The sequence below is a fragment of the Thunnus maccoyii genome, chromosome 22, assembly GCF_910596095.1.
Source record: "Thunnus maccoyii chromosome 22, fThuMac1.1, whole genome shotgun sequence".
In the NCBI taxonomy this organism is placed as follows: Eukaryota; Metazoa; Chordata; class Actinopteri; order Scombriformes; family Scombridae; genus Thunnus; species Thunnus maccoyii.
Genome location: NC_056554.1, coordinates 15,020,934 through 15,044,607, shown reverse-complemented (window position 1 = coordinate 15,044,607; position 23,674 = coordinate 15,020,934). Strand labels below are relative to the sequence as shown.

Below are 23,674 nucleotides of genomic sequence, written 5' to 3'. Positions count from 1 at the left end.
TCACATCTGCCTGTATTGAGGCAGATGTTAGAACTCCTGTTGTTTTAAGATGTACTATATAAATAAAAGTGATTGACTTACATTTTAAGTGCATTATGAAGGGATCTTCTAATGGTCAGTATGAATAGGAAGGGTGATTATGGCAAGAAAAACCTGTTTCAATGTTCATTTGGGCGCCTAACAATATTATATAGGCTACTGTGGACAAGTATTTATAATCGTTTGAGTTTTGGCAGAAATGTGGAGAAGGGGCAGAGAGAAATCCCATTATATTTCAACAGAATGACACTACACCGCCCTATCAATAAACAAAAACAAACAACACGTCACGTCGGGCTAAGCATGCTGAGAACAGCCGAGTGAATTGACTCTTCGCGCTTTCCGTAGCAGGTTGTATTCCCTGCCAACATGGCTGCCATCAGGAGTGGGGTGACTCCGGGCTGCTTAGCGAGGTGTTTTCTGAGACAAACTGGAAAACCGAGCCGAGGCAGCCATCCTCTTTCAGACACATGGAACCACGTAGGTCTCACTTACAATTTACCGCCTGTTACTTTCCCGCTGCTTTTTAAACAAAGACACAAACAGCGGCTTTCTCTCGGCTAACTCGCTAGCCGATTAGCATCCTCACAGCGTAGTAATGTGCATGTCTTCTGTGTGACTTTGACAGCAGCAGCCTCTACAGGAGACACACATTTCACTGTTTAAGTTTTAATCACCACGGTTCATAAGCGACAACATAGATAATTTAGTTAAAAGTAACGAAATGCTTGCTGCTGATCATTAGGAGTGTTTTTATGGCATTATTGAGGTTTACCCTTCATCTCTGGGGCTCCTGCCAGCCTTGTCAACATCTACCGCAGAAATCTCTCCTAAAGTGCAGATATTACAGCTGTTGCTCTGCCCTTTGTTTAACTGATGTTTATACAGGTCTAAATCTTAAGTAACTAACCTCAGGTTTAACACAGAGTCCTGTAGAAATCACCTAAATGCCCCTAGAGGTCACTGTATACATGTGAGTAACGTCACTGTTTTCAAGCCTGTTATAAAACAGTCAGGAGCCCAAATTAACATTGACATCATAGGTTTATCTTTCTGTAATTATTCCTCCGGTTCATACTGGCCATTAGAAGATCCCTTCATATTGCACTTATGCGTACATGCACTATACACCAACCTGATGGTACACACACAGACATAAGCACATATATTTGCACATACACATATACTATACACATATAGATATTTATTCATATATCATAGGTAGGACATGTATACTGCACTTTACATACATACACTCATATATTTTTTAGACTATTCATGTTGTTTATAGTCTTGTTTATTACTGTTGCTTTCACTCTTTTAAATATTAGTTTTTTTCCTTTCTGGAAAAAAAAACAGTGACTTAAACGATTGATTATCAAAATAGTTGCAGATCAATTTCCTGATAGCCAATTAATCAGTTAATTGTTTCAGCTCTAAAATATTTCAATGCATGTAGGCTATGAATGATAAAACGTGCATTGTATATTGTTCCAGTGGTATTTCTGATTTCCTTCATGGCTGCAACAGCACCAACATGTGTCATCAGGTTGTATTTTATTGTGTGAAGTGAGCACCTGCCTGACGCTCGTTCCCTCTGGTTTACAAACAGCGGTTGCTGCAGAGGTCCCACCTGCACACAGTGTTTGAGTGCAGCAGTCCGACCACAAGGACTCTGCTGGGCCGGAGACAACATGGAAAGTTGCTGTGGGTGAACGCCGTGGCAGTCAGACACAACAGCTCACAGGTGAGTTGGCACACAAGTGATAACTGTTGTCTGAGTAGCATCAGTGACTGGCGGAGGAGTGAGATTATCCTGTTATGGCTGCTTAGATTAAAGCTCTGTCTGTGTTTTTTCATCATGTACATGACGCTATATTCAAATATACATTGTAAGAATTTGAGTTACAGGTAAACAAAAAGCATTTTTTGTTTTAAAATGACCAGAATTGGAAATATAAGCCTGTTTCACTGCCTTTTTTCAATCATTATTAATGTAAATAAATCTCTAATATGATCATAAATTACTGGTAACTTAAGTTTTTGGAGTAACAACGTGTTCCAATGCTGTGTTTGACATTTTGAAAAAACAGTCAAGGCCTTGAAAGTTTTTGAAAGTAGACGTAAATAGACTTGGGTCAATGAAAGTGCTTGAATTTATATATTTTGTTCAAGAATAGAACATTGTTTTGCTGCGTTAAAGAAGGAAAGAGACCACATAGTCTGTGAGCTTCTGTAAATCCTACCAGGTATTCTGTGTTGTAACAGTTATTAACTTTGATCCATGTCTCAAACTGTTCTGTGTTGGGTCCTTGAATTTGAGGGGATTGGGCCTGGAAAGTACTTGAATTTGATGTTTCAGAAGGTGTGGGAACCCTACTTTAATTTTTTCTCAAAAATACATTTAGTATGAAGTAAAATCTTTATCACAGTAATTTTATATTTCAATATTAATATGTATTGTCAAATATATTGAGAATATAAAACAGATAAAATAACTAGATGGATGGAAATGCCTGTTTTAGTATTATCCAGAAGAGAAATATACCTGACAAATCAAGGCAAAAACAATGTAAAAATGTAATAAAGCTTTGATTTGCAACATTACCCACAATGAACTAATATAACCACAGATATGAAAGGGATTATATCCTCACACACAAACACACAGTATATATCTTCATATTACCCTTAAGACGATTGCTTAAATTTTGTCTTGAAAATAAGTATTTTGCTTTTTGGAAGAATTGAAATGGTTCAAAGTAAACTGAATCAAATTGTGGCCACAATTGGAGATTTTGTGGTGCGCTAAATCACTGCTAAGAGTCAAATTCATATCAAATAACTGCTAAATCGATACTGATATTGCCAGATCCCACCTGAGGCTGGATCCATAGCAGCTTCTTATGAACCTCCAGTTATTGAGTCGGTACCTGTCTCCCTGCCGGCAGACCCCACCCCCATCATCGCACATCCAATCACTGAACTGGTGGCTGACATTCTCACCTGAATCATGTTTCTCCATTTGGATTCATATTTTCAGATCCCAGTCGAAACTGTTTCCGTGGCAGCACCAGTATCGGACAGCTCTGCTGCTCCTCCAGTTTTGGGGCCCGCTGACCCCACCCCAGTCATAACGCAGCCAATCATTGAGCAGGCGGCCGACGCTGCACCGACTGCGGTGGAGGTCCTGCAGGCTGCGGCTACAGATCCCACTTTAGCAGAGCTGGGACTCGCCGCCCACACACCAGTGGGACTGATCCAGAACTTGTTAGAGTTCATGCATGTGGATCTAGGTTTACCCTGGTGGGGAGCCATCGTTGTCGGTAAGCACAGATCAAGAAAAACTTAGAAAGCAACATTCGGGCATTCTGGGAAAGTAGTGAAGGCAGGTTATATCTGTATCCAAGGATGTACTTCCTGTCTCACTTCTAATCTTCTTCTTCTGTTCCTCTTTGTTTCTGTAAATCTTTCCCTCCATCGTATAGGAACAGTGATCGCTCGTATGGCTGTGTTTCCAGTCATAGTGAAGGGCCAGAGGGAGGCGGCCAAGCTAAACAACGTCATGCCCGAGATGACCAAACTCACCACCAGGATGACTGAGGCCAAACAGAGTGGAAACAAATTTGAATGTAAACTTTCTCCTCTGTCTCTTCACTGCGTTTCTCTTTTCAGTCACAATACAGATGTGTGTGTGTGTGCAATTTCAGAAATGAGCTGCTGTTTTTCATGTTGCAGTTGCCAAAGCCTACTCCGACCTGAACTTGTTCCAGAAGAAGCATGATGTGAATCCTCTCCGTGGCTTCCTGGTTCCTTTGGTGCAGGTCAGTTTATCTCTTCCAATCAAATTTAAAACATAGTATGCATCTAACCGATTAAAGCGGGATTCATTTTCATGTCTGTTTCTATATGTTGCCCTTTTGTGGTGACAAACCTGAATGAAATAAAATAATCATAATAATGGAGACAATATAAGGAGGTAAAAACTGATCAGGATCTGATTTATTAAGTAAGTTTGCATACCAACCTCATACTTAATGCCAGTTTGTGACACTATGTTGAAGATTTGTAGGGTTTTTTTTCTGTTTGGCCATTGTATCTGTTAATGATGAAGACGACTCGCTCATCTGTCCGTCTCCCCTCAGGCACCAATCTTCATCTCCTTCTTCATCGCACTGAGGAAGATGGCCTACCTGCCGGTGCCCAGCATGCAGACAGGTGGCGTGCTCTGGTTTCCAGATCTGACGATAGCAGATCCTTTATACATCCTGCCTTTTGCCGTCACTGGAACTATGTTCTTTATCCTGGAGGTGAGCCAGCTTTTACTCAACTTGTCAGACAGATAAACGGGACATTGTAACTGTAAAATACCGCATTGGCCTGAATATAGGATGATGTATTCTGGAAATTACATTTGAAAAAGTGAGGTTCTTCTTATATTACATGTTCACAAGAGAGCGTACTGGTGTAACAGCAGCTCCTACAGAGAGTGCTGCATTATAGGTGATTTGGAGTTTTAATGTCGCTAGGCTAACGAGCATATTCAAGTCCATTTGTGGTGCATCTGTCGGCGCTAAAAGTGTTTCATTAGCTCAGTTTAACTAACAGGTGTTTCTGAAGGCTCGTTTGATGTGTTTTTTCTGCCACAGAGGAAATAAATTCATGGCAAGTGAAAACAAGTCAAAAGCGTCTTCCAACGTCTTGACTGCAGAAACGTACCAGGGTCCGAACTGTCCTTTAAAGCTGCCAAGAATTACTGCTGTCACAGATGATGAAGAGGTCAAACAGACAATCTGAAATATGCTAACTTGACCGCTTCCAAGAGTGTTACTGATAGACAAGCTGTGTGTTATATCTGAAAAAAATCTTTTTCCCAAAAACAGGCGTTGGAAAAGGAGAGAACAGGGGGTCGTCTTATATTCGGGCCAATATGTTAATATGAACCCTGTTGATGTGTAGTTTTTTCAGTGCTCTTATGCCAAAAACAGTCTCCTTCCTGTTATTATCAAGCCAGACAGAATAACCAATCAGCACAAGCACTTAATTATTAGAATATTAGGACTATCATTGGACTGACTGTCACCTTAATAATCTTCACATTTGTTGCCTCCAGCTGGGTGCAGAGTCTGGTGTTGACAACCCCAATCTGAAAGCCATGAAGACTGTGTTCAGGATCATGCCCTTCATCATCCTCCCTCTCACCATTAACTTCCCCACAGTGAGTCTGCCTCTCACTCTACTCTTTTCTCCCTCATCTTACATATAAGCAGGTAGTACCAGGAAATACAGTTTAAACATTTTAAACTCTTTGCCGCATTCAGTGTCTAAAGTCTGTTTCTCCTCAAACAAACCTCAGGCTGTTTTTACATACTGGTTGACCTCCAACTGCTTCTCCTTGGGTCAAGTCGCTCTGCTCAGACACCCCTTCATCAGACAGAAACTGAGGATCCCAGATAGGATCAAACACCCGGAGTCCGCGCTGCCTCCAAATGAAGGCTTAATTGAAAGCATGAAGAAGGGTTGGTGTTTTAAACTACTTAAATCTGATAGATTAAGACATTTCATCTATTCATTGTTTGATTCACTGAAAAATAAATCAGAAAAATTGCAGCACTGATTATTTCTCTGGTTGTGTTTCCAGGCTGGAAGAATGCTCAGCTGGCCCAGCAGCTGGAAGAGAGGGAACGAAGGATCAAGAACCATCTGGACCTCGCTGCCAAAGGTCAGTCCCAACATACGCAGATCCTCTCTCCATATCTTGGTTTGGCTTGATTTTACAATTTGTGACATCAGAACAAAGAGCTGGCTGGAGTTGTTTCTAAATGAGAATATAGGATGGGTAAAAATATATAGGAAAATAAAATATCTCTCCAATACAATGTCCTAATTTTGTACATTATTTGTACTAGTATACAAATAGAGGAGGTGCTCCCCCTTGTGGCCATAGTCAGATATAGCAGCAATGACACTTGAATAATAAAAAGATAATTGTAGCAAAAAGAGAAGAGTATTAATGGGGATTGCGGATGTTTTCTTGCCTTTACTGTCGAAACTTTTACACAAGACTGAGAGCTAGAAAATAGTGTAAAAAATTATCACCGTCATTTATTACCTTCTGTATGAAAATACAAGTTTTTCAACTAACAACCAGACGACCCACCTAATAATAAAATGTTACTGACTGCAGTTTAGGGAACAGGTACACACTTAAAATTCTGGTACAGCTACTATATGTATTCAGCCCTGCAGATTTGCAGACTTCAAGTTGTGCCGCAGTTGAATCAACAAGGCCATAAAGTTTGTTTCACAGCAAAATCAGCAGGTGATAAACGGCTCTCATATGAGTATTTCGAGTTTTGCATGTAAACTTTTACCAAGTCTGAAACCTTACAGACTTTCCAGAGTGAATTTTTGCTGAATTTACAGCATCTTAACGAGTGTTTTTTGTGTTTATTGTACTAGTATTTAAACAGTTAGTCAATACATCGATAAATTAATCAACAGAATGTTAATTGGCAACTATTTTGATCATTGTTTGTTTGGCAAAAATATACTTGTTCCAGCTTCTTATATTTTTTTTAATTTTCTTGGTATAAAGTAAACATCAGCTGTAGGAACAATAATATGTATTTTGTTGTGTTTGCTGCCTTTTTATAGACCAAATGATTAAGAAAGAACATAATTGGTCAAGAAATCAAAATATTTGTTAGTTGCAGCCCCACATCAATCACACTTTTTGTGTCATTTTCCGTGTGTTTACATCTGAAAACAGACATTTATTGAGGACATTTTAGGTTTACAGATGCTGTTGCTGTAACAAAAGCAATTTATGAGGTCACAATTTTTTTATTTATTTTTTGCCTGTTGTGTGCCACTTTAATACCCTTTAACATTTTCACAAAACAGGCCAATGTTATCACCAAAGAGCCACAAAAGCTCACTCTTCAGGTTTGAAGCCACACTAATCAAGTGTTTTGTCAAATGTACTTCCACATCCTGACAACTAGATGGAGCCGTCAGCACGATTGTCTGGCTGCTGCCAAGCGTTCGACGCCTGAGACCGTTTACAACGAATACTGCAGCAAGTTTCTTTCATTTCTAAAAGTCCTTCTCTCTCTGCAGGTCCACTGAGGCAGACTTTTACCCACAATCCTCTCCAGCAGACGCCTCCCATAGGCGCCGCATCAGCTAAAGACAAGACAGCCGTTGGCAAAGCGAGGCCATGGAAGGACACTATTGGATAAATCAGAGATAAATCAGAGTGGCTGAGTGTTTGAGAGTATCATGAATTATGTACATATTTATAGATGCAGGAGAAGGAGGGAAAAGATGACAGGGTGGGTAAGAGTTGTCATTGTGTATGTGTTATTCTAATTAAAATGTAAAATCTGCCTCAAAACAACCACTTTGGTGCATGTATTGTCATTATATTTCACTACACAACATATTAATACACTCAACCAGTAATGTCCTTGTAGCAAAATGAAAGAAATAAGACATTTATGTTGTCAACAAGTAATTTTATTATAAATACATGTTTGCAGTTCAACTGTCTCATACTCTTCTACATTTAACAGCCTGTGTGTGAGAGACACTGAAGACAAAATGAGTTAATTTGAGTAAAAATAGCCCTTTGTTTCACTAGACTTTGCACCTGAAAGTACAAAACTTTTATGAACTTTTTCTCCACATGAATGAATGTGGATTTACATATTTAAATCTTTTATTGTTTGTTTTACTTTGTGCAAATAATAATATCACCAAGGCTGTTTCTATGGTCTGCAGTGCTTTTAGTTTCAAAATGTTCTCCTGTCCACTTAATTTAACCATAATAATAATAATCTGTAACCTTCCAGTAAAATCAAAAAGATATCTCTCGGGTTATATGATGTCATACATGACATATCAATTAAATAATTTTCTACTAAAACTTTCAGTTCTGTGCTAAAAAAAACAAAACAAAACAGGTGTAGTTGATTTTTTTCAGGAGTGCATTAAAAATGGTCTCTCTGAAGTCGCAGTCAGCTTGAATGAAATCTTGCCAACAAGCACCCGGGCGCCATCATGCATGCATTCGTTAACATTATCGCCGGGGTGATGATTGACAGGTCAGAGAGCTGCGTCCAGCTCAAGCCCAATGTTAGTCCATCAAGGCCTAACAGTAGTAGTTGACTGGCCAGGATGAGTTCAGGTTGAGCCTCTGTGTGTGTTTGTGCGTCGTCAGTCTCTGGCAAGGTATTAAAACCAAAATGTCTCTACTCTTCCTTGTCAATGTCCATTTCAGTCAGAACGGAGAAGCACACCTTCTGAATGAGTATGCCAGATTTAGCTGAAAGAGGAAGAAACAGGAGAAGATAAATCAACAGTTCAGTCCTGGGTCCAATTTGAATTTTTAAAACTTTAATGGGCAACTTTTGAGCCGTGATATCTGGTTTTAAAATTTAGTTTTACTTAACATGAGTGAAGAGTGTATGGTAGACACGCACATCCAAAAAACTTCAACCACAACAGGTGCTGGTCCAAAGAAAGAAGAAAGTCTGCACACTGTAGCTCCCTTTTTCTTCAAATGCAATTTAATGGGACATCCACACTTTGTGAAAAAGGGAGCTACAGTGTGCGGACTTTCTTCTTTCTATTGTACTTAACCTGAATGAGCCTTCTCTAATTATTTAATCAGTTTAGCTTTAAACAGCTAACAGTATATTGTAAATTAATATCCAAAAAGTCTGATAACTTTGTAATAATTCTTCAAATCATGCTACACCAGTTGGTAGAAATGTCCATTTATGTTAAGGTAATTTATTGCTAACATTTTAATTTTTTAATTAAAAACGTCATATTGCCTGGAACACAAAATCTACAAAATCTAATGGTATTTCAACTAAATTAGTATTAGTAGTATTAGTATTTACATGAATGACATTTTTTCTCCCTTAAAGTGAAATAAAAGATACTAAAAGTACATTAAATCATGCAGATTGAGTTTACTTTTAATGTAAGTGGACGTCTCTACCATTTGGTTGAGGCTCATATTTAAAAAAAAAGCATTCAGTTAAAAAAAAACAAAAAAAACGTTTTTGTTATTATTTTTGCCCAAAGAAACTAAGAAATAAAATTAAAAAAAAAAAAAAAAGTTTCCTTTGAAAGGTTAAAATAAATACAATTTCTTGTATTTCATCCAGCCTGCATTTAAGTAAATGCAGTTAATGCTGAATGATACAAATGGATTCAAACTACTTGAACCCCTGTTTTTTTAACTCCCATTGTTATTTTTATTTCTTTTCATTTCTTGTCTTTTTTTTTTTACAGTAAAGATTTCATTTACTAGCAAAGCTGCAAAACTGGAGCATAAAAATGTATTTCATCATTATTTCACATTTAAGATTTAAGAATGTGCACCGACATGCGTTACTTGTCGACATAAACACTTTAACTATGACCAACAGCAGTCTGATTTGCCACGATGCACCTCAAACATCTGCAAACTCCAACTCTATACGATCTCAAGCAGCATTACTCTATTAAACATGTGGAGCATTACGTTCGGTATGAGGGAGAGGTGAGAAACTCAGCTTTGTGGTGCATGTTGTTGTTATTATTATTGTTAAAAAAAGTGTCTAAGGACGTCCCTAGAACAACGAGAGCAACCCAGTCATTTACCACCAGGTAATTTGACTTTGAGACCCCTGCTTTAAAAACAAACGGACAATTTTTCAAATATGAAAACAATGAGAGAATCCTGCGGCTTTCTTACCAATCATCTTCCGTAGCAGCAGCGGCCTCTTATGGGCCGGAGTGTAGCAGCAAAGGAAGTAAACGGGCACTCCTGACAGGGCGATACCAATGCCAATGAGGGAGTTGATGGTGTCACTGTAGAGCGGCACCACCACCAGGAAGACAGTGAGCAAACAGAAAACGATGGGGTAGAACAGACTGAGCTGAGGGAGGACGAGAGAGGGAAAGATTAGACATTGTGGCCTTGAATTGTTGATGAAATAAAGCGCTGTACTTTAGATGAGTGAGCTACCTTCAGTGGTCTCTTCCTGTCCGGCTGCTTCCAGCGCAGATACAGTTGTCCCAAAATGGACAGACCCACAAAGAACCAGTAGCTGAAGCTGTAGTAGTTGATCAGCCTGAAGACGTCCTCTACGCACAGGTAAATGAGAGCCATGAGCCCCTGCAGAGTATAAAGCAAGTCAGATTGAGAAATGTGAGGATGTAGGGTTTTTTTTGCAAAGATACAACACTTTAAATAAAACAGATAAAACAGACGATGAAGGCAGACTGACGTTGAAGAGCAGAGCGGGGACGGGGGTGTAGCGGGTGACATGGATCATGCACAGGTAGTCGGGCAGGTGGCCCTCTCTGGAGCCCACGAAGAACAGCCTTTTGAGACACAAAAATGTGGATCAGAGTGGTGATGAGTGACGCCGACGGACACAAGTGACAATGAGTGGGGTTCTGATAACACACGGATGAAATGACGGCGCAAAACGTTTCCTAAAAGTGCAGAATCACTCACCTGGAGGACGCCAGGATGGAGGCGTTTAGCCCTCCGAAACAGGACAGAGCCACAGCTAAGGGAATAGTCCAGTTCATCACTCCGAACACCTGGTCTGCAAACGTCTGGAGAGAGAAGACAGAAGAGTCTTTAACAAAAGGATGACGAATACAAAGCTTAAATAAGATGATTTATTGTGGATTATAGACACTTACCACTGCTACAGCATCACTGTCTAAGATTGCATTCATGGGAAGGATGGTGTAGTACGCCACGTTGGTCAAAATGTAGATTACTGTCACTATGGGCATGGAAATAGCGATGGCCAGTGGCAGATTCCTGTAATTAACACAAATAAACAGCAGAGGGAAGCAAAAGAGAGATGAGACGTAGATTCAGGGTTCCTCATGAGTCGGCGGGACAAGAGCCAATCGACCCTATGGGTGAGGGAAGGATGAGGATTGGGATAAGGTTGGGGTGTTTATCACTTAATCTGCCTGGGAACTCGGGGAGAGGCTTGAGATCCGATCACATGTGTAGCCTTGCTTCATTTGATCAGCGTTTGGAAGTGTGAATCACAGCAATAAATTTCAAGCACACATTTGTGGTTTCAATGCGGTTTCCTTTAAAAACATCATCACAAACTCTTTCACACCTATTGTTTCACCCACTCTTTATTTTGTCTGTCACATATTGTTCACTACTCAGCAATTTGCTCCTTACTGGCTGACATTTATTTCAGAAAGAAAAAAAGCTAATTTACCTTCTTTTTTAACTCAGGACAGAAAGAATTTTCTTTGGTTCAACAATAATCTAATTATTCTGGTAAATTTGAGGTCATTGATTAACCTCTGTTAGATATAGTAAAAATATGCGAATAAAAACTCAGTAACACTTTATTTTACAGGTTCTTTTTATACTAATTACCTGGAAATTTTCTGAATAATTGTTTATCTAATACTTTTCTCATATTCTACAAAATTACATAACTCTTTCAAAGAAATGTCATTTATCAGTTAAACAGCAGCTACTTTTAGGAAGTTTTGAAAATACGTCTTGGAAATAAGTGAAAAAGTAAGAAATCTGTGAAGTGTTATCTTAATTGTTGCTAGAAGTGTTTTTAAGAAACAATCTAATACGCAAAGACAAAACTACACACTGAAAAATACTTTTTTTCTGTCTGATGAAGAATTGATAAGAGTCTAATTTTTTTAACGGGTTTTGCAAATTAACAATTACATACAAATACTGTATAATGAGTGGGCACTTTTTTTTCAAATTTTCTAATAATTTTTGCAAAATGTCCGAAAAATGGATCGTTAAATACCTGCAAATTTCTGGGAAATTAGTATAAAATTCAGGGACGTGTAAAATAAAGCGTTACCAAACACTCTCCTAACTTTAGTTTGTGTCCAAGACAAATCTGGATGATATTTGTGTCTCCACCTTTAGACTGATGATAGATTTTTTTTCTTTGAAAATGAGAACAAATTCATAAATGTGTGGACAAAATGTAAGTGTACGAAATACACAATCTTCAATTCATTAGTGGCATCAGATAATGTTCAAAATGGTAACACAGTGTTAGCAATAAGTTTCATTTAAAATCATGACATAATTAATTAATCTATGTGTCTGTCTAGGAGAGGTAGATGAAGAGAGGAGGAGCTCTTATTTAAGATTCTGCCCTGAAACACTGTGATAGATGTAAATGCACCATGGATTTAGGAAACAAGTATATTGAAACATAGTAAAAAATAGTAAAAGAATTAAATAAAAACAAAGTTGCTTAATGTTTTGGTTTTTTTTTACCATTTTTCAGGAGTCTCTTCCAGCTCTCAATGTTGACAAAAACATGTACATCCACAATAAGGATGAACATATTTTGCTTGTATTAAGTGATGGTAAATAATAATAAATGTTCTACCAAAGTGAATTATCGCTGAAATGTATTTCAAAACCTGATTGGAAGTAGAAAATGCTGAACTGGTCACAATCAAATGCCATCATCCGACAAGTGTATCATCTTTATCACCCTCCTGCCCGCCCTCCTCACCTCTCTGGGTTCTTGATCTCCTCTGTGACAAAGTTGAGGGTGTCCCATCCAGAGTAGGAGAACAGAGCCGAGTACAGAGCCAGAGCGATGCCTCCGGGGTCCTGGGATGAGCCTTCGAACATGCCCTCGAAGTTCTGTGTGTAACCTGAAACACAACACAAAGGGAAATGGTAAGTAATGGAATATAATTTCATGATTGTTACAGTATTTGGGTTAATATTCTGAATGTAAGATAAAAGACCTTGTCCGAGCTTCACCAGCCCAGTGATGATGACCGCAATGAGAGCAATGACTTTGGCGTAGGTGAAGAAGTCCTGGACCCTGGTGCCATACTTCACATAGGCACAGTTCACAAAGGTCAGCAAACCTGAGGGGAAATAACCACAGTAAGTTCATAAACACTCTATAAACATGCACGTATTACTGATACACACATCCAAACGGATTTCTTGAAATCCTTCAACGGTCTCAATGGTGACATTTGCTCTGTAAACTCAGCGCTTGTTTCCGTGTGAGTTTGCCAGGTTTAAGGAAACGGTGCTGCTGACTCAAGCAGACTGCCGTGTTGTTTTTCAGACGAGGAAACAGCTGAGTGCAGCACATACAAACTCACACACGCACACACACACACACACACACACACACACACACACACACACACACAAACACAAGGGCCCACAGGTACAGCCATAGAGATGAGAGAAAATATAAAAGCTTTTGTGAAATTAGATCTTTTCTCTGATTTTTCAGCATTTACTCTTCTCAGCTGCTTCATTTTTCCTTTACTGCCCTAGTTTCACTTGAAGCAGTATCGATGTTTTTGGAAAACATGTTTTCATGCTTCTTTCTTTCTGAGACTTATCTCTCTCTGGGCTCTTATCAGCACATGATTCCTCCAGTTTCTAAACATTAAGATAGTAAAGTGCAGGATGTCTGCTCATTTTGAATCCTCCTGTGTCCCAGCAGTGGTCAATTGCCTAAGAAGCAACAACAACTCAAAATTACTCTAATTTCCTGCTCTAAAAAGTGTTTTTTTATTGCACTATTCTTTTGTTCACAAATGTGTTTTTAATTGGATTTTGAGGGGATAATTACTGGATTAAAATTAAAAGGTATTTTTAACAGGAAATGGAATTTTTAAAAACTTAAAATTGACCAAAAACCATGTAAACCACCCCTAAGTTATACCTTAAAGCGCCCGGATTTTCAAATTACGGTGAAAATTAAGTATACAGAAAATGTATGTGTAAATCAAGGGAGTTTTCAAATTAGAGTGTTTTAAGGAGTTTAGTTTTTGCTTTAAGAACCCCTTAATTACTCCTCAAATTAATAAATAAGGGATTATGTAGCCCTTGAATAATACCTAATTTGTAAATTAAAGGTGAAATATATGACATTCAACCCCACTAGATGTCATACTAGAACACCAGCATCTCAGACCAAAACAAATGTGCAGCTCACAAAACTCAGATCAACCTATTTCTCACCTCAATGTTTTCATATTTTACTGTACTGTTTAGCTGTGATATGAGAAACTTTGTGACATGGCTGCCATGTTGGAAATGGACGTGGGGAGGACACAGAGGGACCCACATGCACTAATATGTACACAAGCCGGACCAGCTACCTAGACAAAGAACAGAGAGGCTCAGATTACAACACACACAGAGGGAGTGTGACTTCTTTCTCTGCTCAGTACGCCATTACTTCACTATATCTTTACATAGCAAATAGTTGTTTGCTTACATCTAGTGGGGCTGAATGTCGTGTATTGCACCTTTAAGGGCTTCTCAAATTAAGGTGTTTAGAGGGGTTTGGGTTTGCCTTTTCAATTCAAAAGGATCTCTGACAGTCATACTGAACAATTAAAGGGGTTTGGTATGTTTTCAGGGGTAAATTAAGGAGCAATTAATGGTATTTTAAGAGATTCTTGTTTCATAGTCGTTATTTAAATATTTCTCCAGACTCTACAAGTCTTGTAAGCACTGATTTAACAAGTTCAGCTGCAAACCAGCTGAGTGCACATATTTTATCTACCGTTGCGTCAAGTTCTTATCACCTCTCGCTAACCTCCACATCAGCCAGACGTTTAAAGAAGACACCAAAACAGGATTACATCACTGTCCTTCTCCTCCACGCTGACCATCGAAAGGCCTCCCACTCAGGCCGCAGTAAGAGGAGGCTTCAGTGATGAATCATAACACTATCATCTTCCACCACATTGACAGGTAGAGGATCATAACAAGTCCATTATCAGCACGAGGCCCAGTCAAACACAACAAAACACAACGCTTTAGACAGAGGCGAGGGAGACTTTGCCACACAGAAGTAGAGGCGTGGTGTATTGACAGTGGAAGGTTAGAAGGGTGGGAGGTGTGAGATCGGGTGTAGGAGGATGGCTTGACTGGTAGTGGAGGTCAAATGTGGTCCAGATGTGAGATGAAATGGAGATCTTGAAAAACTCATTCATTTGTTCGCAAACTGTGAACTCATGTGCTGGTGGAACATCCAGACTCTGGATGTAAGCAGCTAAAATGCATTAAATTTCCATGTTATTTTATTGGAAAATAAGTTATTGACAACTGCGGAGCTCTTTGAAATGTTGATGTAGATTTGGCTCCTTCTTAATTGAAATGGTTAATTATGTTTTTTTTTCTCTGAAGCAAAGATGTTTTCTTACGTCTAATGGATACAAATTTAGATTTTCTGTCATTTTGGAAATGGGAAAGTCAGTGAAAGTTTCCAAATTTGTGGTTAAAGGTGTAACTAATGTGACATTAAAGGTGTCATCTTAAACCACAAAGGCATTCATGTGAAATTTCCACGTAGTACATTTTCCTCATTTCCGCCAATAAAAGAAAAAAAAAATCCATAAAAATATTGGCCTGATAAAAATGTAAAGTATTTCTTAAATTTTTAATAGTTGTTTTACTTACAAAGTCAATAATTATGAGATTCTAATTTCTACCCAGTATTCAAAAGTCTGAGATGCTAAGTTGAGTTTTTGACTTACTGAGTCAAAATTATGAGATAGTAAGTAAATTTAAAAAAAAAACTTTTTACTCATTTTACTCAGGAATTCAAAATTTCGATTCAGTATCTAATTCTCTAAAACTCAGTAAGTTGTAATATTAACTTAGTAAATTAAAACTATCTTATATTTTTAACTTTGTTTTTTTTTTTTAGTTTTTGTTTTTAATCACTAACTGTTTTTTTTTTTTTTTTTACTTGGCATAAATGAGCTTCCATATATTTGGAACAACTTCTGTTAAAGCTAGCATGTAATAGTCTGAAGATCTGCCTTGAACTAATTAAGAAGTAGGATATAAGAATTAACCTGTTAAATTAATGGTATGACCTAAACCTTAATCTCAACAGAAACAGGATAAGACTAAATTGGGGCATAGGGGAACTACAACCTCTATGCCCCGACCTGTCTGATCGCATCATTTCCGCACCATTTCTCAGTCTCAAAGAGTAAAAGTTTGTCAATGAGACTTTCACTAACAGGAAGCATGTTTAATTTGGTTTAAAGCTTGACTCCTGTGCTGAGCTGTCAGAAGCTGCTCAGGTCAGAGTCTCACTGCAATAAGGACTTTACCTCACGGCTATCAGCACTCTAAGCCCTCCTCTGAGCGCTGCTTATCGGTGCGTGGCGGGAGTGTGTAGGCTATGTGAGTGTATGTTCAGGTGAGTGGGCGGATGAATGAGTAATATTTATTGCGCCCCAGCACATTATGTGTAGTTTTTATCTTTAATATTTGCGCTTATCTGTGAACTACTGCCTACATAAGCTCTCTGTCCGTCTTTGGCTTTTTGTCTCACTGTGCGGTTGCCAGAGTGTTGGTATTTCATTGCCTCCAGAGTTGCTCTCAGTTGCTTAGCGAGCAGTTTTGTGAATTTCTTGTTAGTTTGATTAATTCAGTTTGTCGGCTTTACTCTTTCTGTGCGCCATTGTGTTCTAGTTACCTCAGCAATCTGGGCTGCATCCATCAGAAAGGCTATGTCTACATTTATGAAGAGTTTCTTGCCGTTTCCCAGAACAAAAACCCTGTGACTTGACTCCTCATGTGCAAGACGCCACGCCAGGATTTCTAAATCAGTGCTCTGAGATTGAGTAAAATGGCTTTTCCCCATACTCTTCCTAATTGGCGCAGAAGCCTTGGGGTCACTTGGTTCCTCTTTCATGTGCTGTGAGTGTGTTCTTCTGCTGACAGCAGCTGTGTTGTCACCATTTTTCAGTTCTCCTGTCTATAAACCACAAGTCACATGCTTCATTTCAAATGTGAAATTGAATGCTGCTATAACTTCGTTGACTCATATTTCACCACTTACACTGACTCATCTGTCATTCTGTCTGTGTCACACACAAGCAATAGACACACAGTCGCACACACTCCAGATTTGTAGGCTACTTACATATACAAGCAGCTGCCAGCAGCCTGTTGGCCAAGTATGGAGCGATACAGGTGGGGAAGATGGGCTGCACCATGTAGTTGGAGAACGTGATGGCTATGATGGCCTGGCTGGTCGGCTCGATGATCAGCAGCGATGTCCACAGGCGGATGAAGGCCAGGAAACCCCCGAACGCCTCCAGGATGTAGGCGTAGGAGGCGCCCGACTTGGTGATGGTGGTCCCCAGCTCGGCGTAGCAAAGGGCCCCGAACACGGAGAAGATCCCGCCGACGGTCCACACCACCAGCGACAGGCCATAGGAGGCGCTGTGGATGAGGACGCCCTTGGGTGAGACGAAGATCCCAGAGCCGATCATGTTGCCCACGATCAGGCACACCCCGTTCAGGAGGGAGATCTCCTTCTTCAGCTTCATGGACCCATCAGAGCCTTCAGACTTCACAGATGGGGGGCCGCCATTTGATACCTCTTGTGTTGGGGCAGAGCTGTAGGACGCCATTGTTCGTGTTTTTGTAGCTATTTACTATATATTAATTTTTTAAAAACTGAGAAACTGTTTTCTGAATGAGATTTCAGTCACAAAAGTATAGTTTTTCGCCTTGACGTGACACTGAAGACTTCAACTTTTCCTTCAGCTATCTTTGATCATCTCCTGTCATCTGTGGAGGGAACGCAGAAGCTCATGTCAGTGATGCTGTTACCATAGAGACTGATTTGTCATAGCACATATAAATACCTATGTTGTTTCCATCTTGTCCAAATCTAGTCAAACGAAAACATATTTATATGTCACAGGCACTAAAGTGGGAACAAACATGTAAAAATACCACACCGGTGTGCTCGCTGCTGGATTTGAGGGCAGTTTGGCGGATTGGAGAGCCATTAGGCCGCACAGCAAATGGCCTTTTAAGGTTGAGTGTATTGACAGAGAGAGAGAGAGAGGAGCAAACATGCCTGAAAACACTGGCTCTTCATTAGTAACCATACGTCTAGCTGAGGAAGAATTACCGACTGAGACACACACACACATTTTGATTATTAGCCGCCCACCCCTTCCACCTAGTACACACACACACACACACACACACACACACACACACACACACACTAGCTTGCAGAATTTGAGAGTGTCAGCACAGTGACTGGTCACATGTTTTCCAAAGTTCATTATCATCAGCATGTATGGAGATGATGATGAGTCAGACACATGTCGGGCAGCATTCACCTTTCTGCATGACAGGCTTCAACAGGTAAATGTCATTGTGTTAATGGGCTCCAATTAGCTGCAGTCTGAACAAACTCACTCATTTAATGAGGTGTTGAATGAGCTTAATAAAGGCCAACTTTGCAGTGACATTATATTAAGATTTTCAACAAAAACATGCAGATTTTCTGAATTGAAATTTAGACTCTCATCTTAAACTTTTTTTAGGGGATTTAAGGGTGAGAAGACATAAAGAGCATACAAAAAATATTTCATTTTATCGACTTTTTCTACCCTCTAGCTTTATCGTAAAGCTGTTACGGCTCCATATAGACGTCTATGAAAGGCATGTTTTCACCTTAAAATCACCCAAAATCTTTCTTGGGCTGCTTAAGCATTTTTTCACGAGCAGAGATTGATCAAACAACCAAGAACAGTGACTCATGCTGAGATGAAATGTAGCTTAGAAACACAAAAAGACCTCAGGGAGACTGGCAGAGATCGAAACAACAATTGATCCCAAGATAATAGACAGAGGACACTGCATGAGTGATACAGGCTGAGAAAGGAAGTGAGATAACTCAATCAACACGTGCAAGGACCTACTTTACCGTGTGATCAACCAGGTATTGAAAATGCAGATTAGAAGCAAAAGATGTGAGTGTGAAGCCTTTGAGGAGACTTGAAAAAAGTTCAGATACCTTGTGGCAGCGGCAGCAGATCAGCAGCACGTGGGTTCAGGAAGGAGTGACTGCAAAGGAGAAGGACAGTAGATTGAGTGTCTCTACGTGAGATCAAACGCGTGCCGGAGACACTGAGGAGGCGAGACTCGTACAGAAAGAGAGTGCAAGGTCCAAAAGCTGCTGATAAGTATAGTCCTTCATGAGTTACTCAAGGTTACATCCTGGACCGTGAAAATCCTCTCCACTGGAGGCGTATAGTGAGGTTATACAGTTCCTTATCAGAGATTAATAAAGCAATAATCACCTTTTTTTATCTTGAAGAATTCTTTGAATTAGATTTGAAAGATGCCATTAAGATATCATCTTCTACCAAACCTTTAAAATACTTATTCTGATTTATCACTTTTTCCTTATTTTAACTGATAAATGAGCTAAATCTAACACACTTAAGGATGCAGTTGTGCACACAGTGCTTAAAGTCAACAGGGAAAGGCACTATAAGTTAATAAATGATAAATAGACCTCAGCCAGTGTTTTAAACGAGTCTGTAACTATCTTGTATCACTGGAGAAGCCTTGTTGAGTAAAGACAGTGAAGTACAAGCAGCTATTCTTTTGGGGGGGGGGACTCACCTTCTCCAGACGCGTTTCAAGCTCCGTTTTGGGTCTCCTTCCTGGTGTCGAAAAACGCGCAGCAGCAGCAGCAGCAGTAAGCAGCAGCAAATCTTGATCACTTCACTGATCACAAAAAATGTACGGCTTCAAATGCGTTATCTTTCCTCACCAAATCGCCTCATGTCTCATTTTTCTGTGTTTTTCTGCCGGTGCAATGAAGCCCCAGCACAGTACGTCCTGTTTCCTCTCGTTTTTGACTCTGCGCTCCTCAGCTGATGCACTTGTGGCTTTTATGCACTTCTGGTTTCTATAGCTTTACTACCAAGGAAACGGGTAAGACGAGGGGAGGAGGAGGAGGAGGAGGAGGAGGAGGGGTGGTGTGTGTGGGGGGGGGGGGGTCTTAATTGCCTCGCATTGTGTCTCCTGAGTGAGTTTAATTTAATTATCGCGCACATCAAGCGCGCTTGATAAATGTTACAGAGAAAAGAACAGCAGAGCAATGTGATTATGAATATTATCATGCAAATACAACTAGAGTCACTTTATTGTAATAAAAATAAGAAGCACATATACACTGTAAGTCTATATATTTATTTTTCATTAGGGTCTATTTAACAGTAGTTGAATCTAACTATTTTTTATTTTTATATATTTACTCAAGTATGTAGTTGAGTATTTACATTTCCTGCAGCTTTAAACTTCTACTCTACTACATTTTAGAGGGAAATATTGTACATTTTACTCCATACAGTATGTATATGTATGTATATATATGTATATGACAGCTTTAGCTACTTTTAGGATTAAAATGTTACATGAAAATATGATATTTTTTTATAGATTTAACTATAAAACAGTAAAAAAAAAAAAAAAAAAAAAAAGGAAAGTGGTTAGAATTACTTTCACTTCGGTCAAGTACAATAAAATAATCCACCGTGCAGTAATAATAATCTAATGTTTTTATAGGGTAATATTATATCTCTTGCAGGGGCAATTTTTCTGAATTAGGAGTATATTTTTGATACATTAAGTTCATTTTCCTCACAGGCTGTGTACTTTTATTTAAAGGACAGGTTCACAATTTTTCAAGTCTGTCTTAAAACAACAGTCAGGAGCCCAAATGAGCACTGAAAGAGGTTTTCTTCCCTGTAATCATTCCTCCTGCTCATACAAGATCCCTTCATAATTCACTTACAATGTAAGGGATGGCGGCCAAAATCCACAAGCTTCCTACTGTGCAAAAATGTATTTAACGTTATCTGAAGCTGATACGAAGCTTCAGCCGTCCAAATGAGTCAAATCAAGTAGGTATCTCTCAGCATTACACTCTTTTTAGTGCCAAAGTCCCTCTTTTTGTTACTACACTGATATTATCTTGAACTTTGCAGATGACTCAGTTATAATCAGTCTCTTCCATGATGATGAATCAAGTCATGGTCCTGTGGTTGATTATTTTTTAAACTTGTGCAAAAAGTCCTCTAACTCAGTGTATCAAAGATAAAGCCGTGCATAGACTTCAGATGCTGTCCTCCTACCACTCAAAACACCATCATTGAGGGTCAAGAGGTGGAATCGTTTGTGAGCTATGAATACCTGTACCCTCTTTAATCATTGATAACACTTTTGAATGTAACACTGAAATGGTTTGCAGTAGAGGTCAATAGCGGCTTTTCTGCCCACAGAAACTCGCCAAGTTTAATCATTTTCCCTCATCTGCTGGTATGGCAGTCTACATATCAAATCCAAGAATGCACTGGCTACACTCGTGAATGCAAGCAGCAAGATTACAGGTGTCCAGCAGAGTAGACTGCCTGTTGTGTATAACAGTCAGGTGGTGAAGAGGGCAAATTCCATCCTGTCTGACTGCACTCACCCTCTTCATCAGGACTTTCAATCCCTGCCCTCTGGCACCCGCTTCAGATTCCTCTCAGTCAAGACAAACAGATACAAACACTCATTCATCCCCACAGCCGTTACGCTCCTCAACTCTCAGAAAGGGAGGTAACTTGCACATCAGGAGTATGAACGTCTACTTGTAGAATGATGTTGCCACCGGACAAATTTGTTCATGTATTTTGATTGTTATGCTATGTTGGTCATACTTTATGTAGCGGGTTGACAGGATAGTCTTCACTGTTAGTATTATTATTGCTGTTCCGATGATTATGCTTGTTAATTGATGCGGTGCTGCTGAGTCTGTGTTACTCTTACTAATTTATTTGATGTTGCATTTTATGCTGCAAAACCAACTGCCCCTCAGGGACCAATAAAGTTGAATTATTACTTCAACCGCAGCTCAACAGGGAAACACTGTCCAAGGAAACACAAAGAGGGAATTAGATGCTAAAAAGACTGTAAATGTGGCAGATATCCACTTGATATGACTATCTCAGGTTGATGAGGCTTCATATAAGCTTCAGATAAACTTTTAAATGCATTTTTGCACAAAATGACTGTGTGGACACACTGTGGATTTTGGCCCCCATCACTTATGTTGAAAACACAATTGAATGGGATCTTTTAATATCCAGTATGAACAGGAGGGATGATTACAGCGAGGAAAACATCTTTCAGTGTCCATATGGACACCTGACTGTTGTTTTAAAGCACACATGAAAAATTGTGAACCTGTCCTTTAAGTGACATTTTCAATGCATGACTTTTACTGACTTTAATGACTTTAATTTTTTGACGAATATTTATTTATTTATTCACTCACTCAGTCAACTGCTTTTTTAATCACCACAGCCTCTGTGCCTGTATGTGTTGTGTGTTTATTGTGTTTTAATGTCTTACTGGTGTTTTCATGTATTTTTGTTGTCTGTCATGGCTGCTGTGACAATGCAATTTCCCTCCGGGATTAATAAAGTTTTCTATCTATCTATCTATCTATCTATCTATCTATCTATCTATCTATCTATCTATCTATCTATCTATCTAATTATCATGTTGTATTTTTATTTTTTTGGAGTATTGTTACTTTTACTTAAAGTAAAAGATGAATATTGCATTCATGAATCTGTCTTAAATCACTATCTGGAAAGATAAAATGATAGGGTGTTATTTGCAAACATGTCATCTGTCTATATATAACATAAAAATCCTTCTAAAGTATATATGGATGTATGTGTTGGCAAATGATTTTACTTGGTTGATGGATGTAAAAACTTTGGATCATAGCTCCCTCTTGTGGATTTTTCAAAAACACTGGAGGCCTTCCAGTGTGTCTCGTAATTGGGAGTTTATGCCAACTTGAGCAGGCCCTTTTCTCAGCATTCAGCTCATATAACATTTATATAAATTGTTTAAACTGGATTCACCATGTAGCGTTTGCATGGTTAAGTTTGGTTTATTCGTGAGTTGAGATCAAGATCTATTTTACAGAGAAAGACTTGAGAAAAAATGATATATATACAACTTTAAAGTCCCTTTGTTGAGATATTTGTGCAGTTTCCTTTCAAAATATAACTAAAGTTTGCATTCTGCTTGTACAGAATGTAGATAAATACTTTTCACTAGTTTCTCCAACAAACAGAATCTATTTATACATTTCTGTGGCTAACAATTAAAACAAAAACTGTTCAGAGAGTCTTCCTGAAACAAAATGTTATCAAATATCAAATGCGTACGTAGTATTGGGATATATTCATTTAAATCTTTTATATACATTAGTGCTTAAATGTGTATTTAACATACTATCTCTTTGTCTATAACTGGTGAGGAAATGGAGTCATGTTGAGTGGCAGGTTTAATTACTAAGAGCAAATGAATGATGCCCAATGTGGAGTAAACAACCTCTTTGTCTTCCAAATTGGTGTTGATTCTTCATTAATTGCAGGCTAAATATGCATATTAGACGACCTTTAACACCTTAGAAAAAACTTTTGTCCATCCTACTGAAGATGATTGATGTCCACAGAGTGTTGATTGATGCGTATTGATGAGTGATAAATGTGTTATAGGCTATGTGATCAAAGCCTGCTGCCTTCCACATCACACCTGTGGACTTCTGTATTCACCTCTCCTTCTTTGCTATAACTATTAAAATAAATTTCTTTTCTTTCTTTCTTTCTTTCTTTCTCTCTTTCTTTCTTTTTTTTTGATTGAGACACGTCCCTTGTCGCTCACGAATGCATGTAGACAAACTTCTCACACATGGCTCCT

General features: G+C 38.9%; 2 protein-coding genes across 3 annotated transcripts; one reads left to right on the top strand and one right to left on the bottom strand.

The window, feature by feature from the left end:
• Nucleotides 1-368: 368 nt before the first annotated feature.
• oxa1l (OXA1L mitochondrial inner membrane protein) lies at nucleotides 369-7,441 on the top strand. The gene is made up of 10 exons (XM_042400515.1): nucleotides 369-519; nucleotides 1,652-1,786; nucleotides 3,083-3,365; nucleotides 3,528-3,671; nucleotides 3,778-3,863; nucleotides 4,185-4,349; nucleotides 5,153-5,257; nucleotides 5,396-5,558; nucleotides 5,681-5,761; nucleotides 7,162-7,441. Exons 1-10 carry the CDS (start codon nucleotides 409-411, stop codon nucleotides 7,281-7,283), a joined length of 1,395 nt encoding a protein of 464 aa, XP_042256449.1. The 5' UTR covers nucleotides 369-408; the 3' UTR covers nucleotides 7,284-7,441.
• A 111-nt stretch (nucleotides 7,442-7,552) lies between these two features.
• Nucleotides 7,553-19,815, bottom strand: slc7a7 (solute carrier family 7 member 7). 2 transcript variants are annotated; one of them, XM_042400513.1, is made up of 11 exons: nucleotides 19,529-19,815; nucleotides 18,915-18,964; nucleotides 17,016-17,668; nucleotides 12,838-12,963; nucleotides 12,597-12,741; nucleotides 10,756-10,879; nucleotides 10,562-10,665; nucleotides 10,329-10,425; nucleotides 10,067-10,216; nucleotides 9,794-9,977; nucleotides 7,553-8,368 (listed from the first exon to the last, which is right to left on the bottom strand). In XM_042400513.1, the coding sequence occupies exons 3-11, from the start codon at nucleotides 17,506-17,508 to the stop codon at nucleotides 8,295-8,297; spliced, it is 1,497 nt and encodes a 498-aa protein (XP_042256447.1). In that variant the 5' UTR covers nucleotides 17,509-17,668; nucleotides 18,915-18,964; nucleotides 19,529-19,815; the 3' UTR covers nucleotides 7,553-8,294. The 2 variants fall into 2 exon arrangements, with proteins under 2 accessions (XP_042256447.1, XP_042256448.1); XM_042400514.1 differs by lacking the exon at nucleotides 18,915-18,964.
• Between the last annotated feature and the right edge of the window lie 3,859 nt (nucleotides 19,816-23,674).

What these genes read in the sequence shown, in the direction of transcription:
- oxa1l (XM_042400515.1), top strand. Translation starts at nt 409, where the DNA reads ATGGCTGCCATCAGGAGTGGGGTGACTCCGGGCTGCTTAGCGAGGTGT. An exon ending in TTTCAGACACATGGAACCAC is followed by an intron (nt 520 to 1,651) that starts GTAGGTCTCACT and finishes GTTTACAAACAG; the next exon opens with CGGTTGCTGCAGAGGTCCCA. An exon ending in TCTGGACCTCGCTGCCAAAG is followed by an intron (nt 5,762 to 7,161) that starts GTCAGTCCCAAC and finishes CTCTCTCTGCAG; the next exon opens with GTCCACTGAGGCAGACTTTT.
- slc7a7 (XM_042400513.1), bottom strand. Translation starts at nt 17,508, where the DNA reads ATGGCGTCCTACAGCTCTGCCCCAACACAAGAGGTATCAAATGGCGGC. An exon ending in GCTGGCAGCTGCTTGTATAT is followed by an intron (nt 12,964 to 17,015) that starts GTAAGTAGCCTA and finishes ATTTCCCCTCAG; the next exon opens with GTTTGCTGACCTTTGTGAAC. An exon ending in GAGATCAAGAACCCAGAGAG is followed by an intron (nt 10,880 to 12,596) that starts GTGAGGAGGGCG and finishes TGTTAATTACAG; the next exon opens with GAATCTGCCACTGGCCATCG.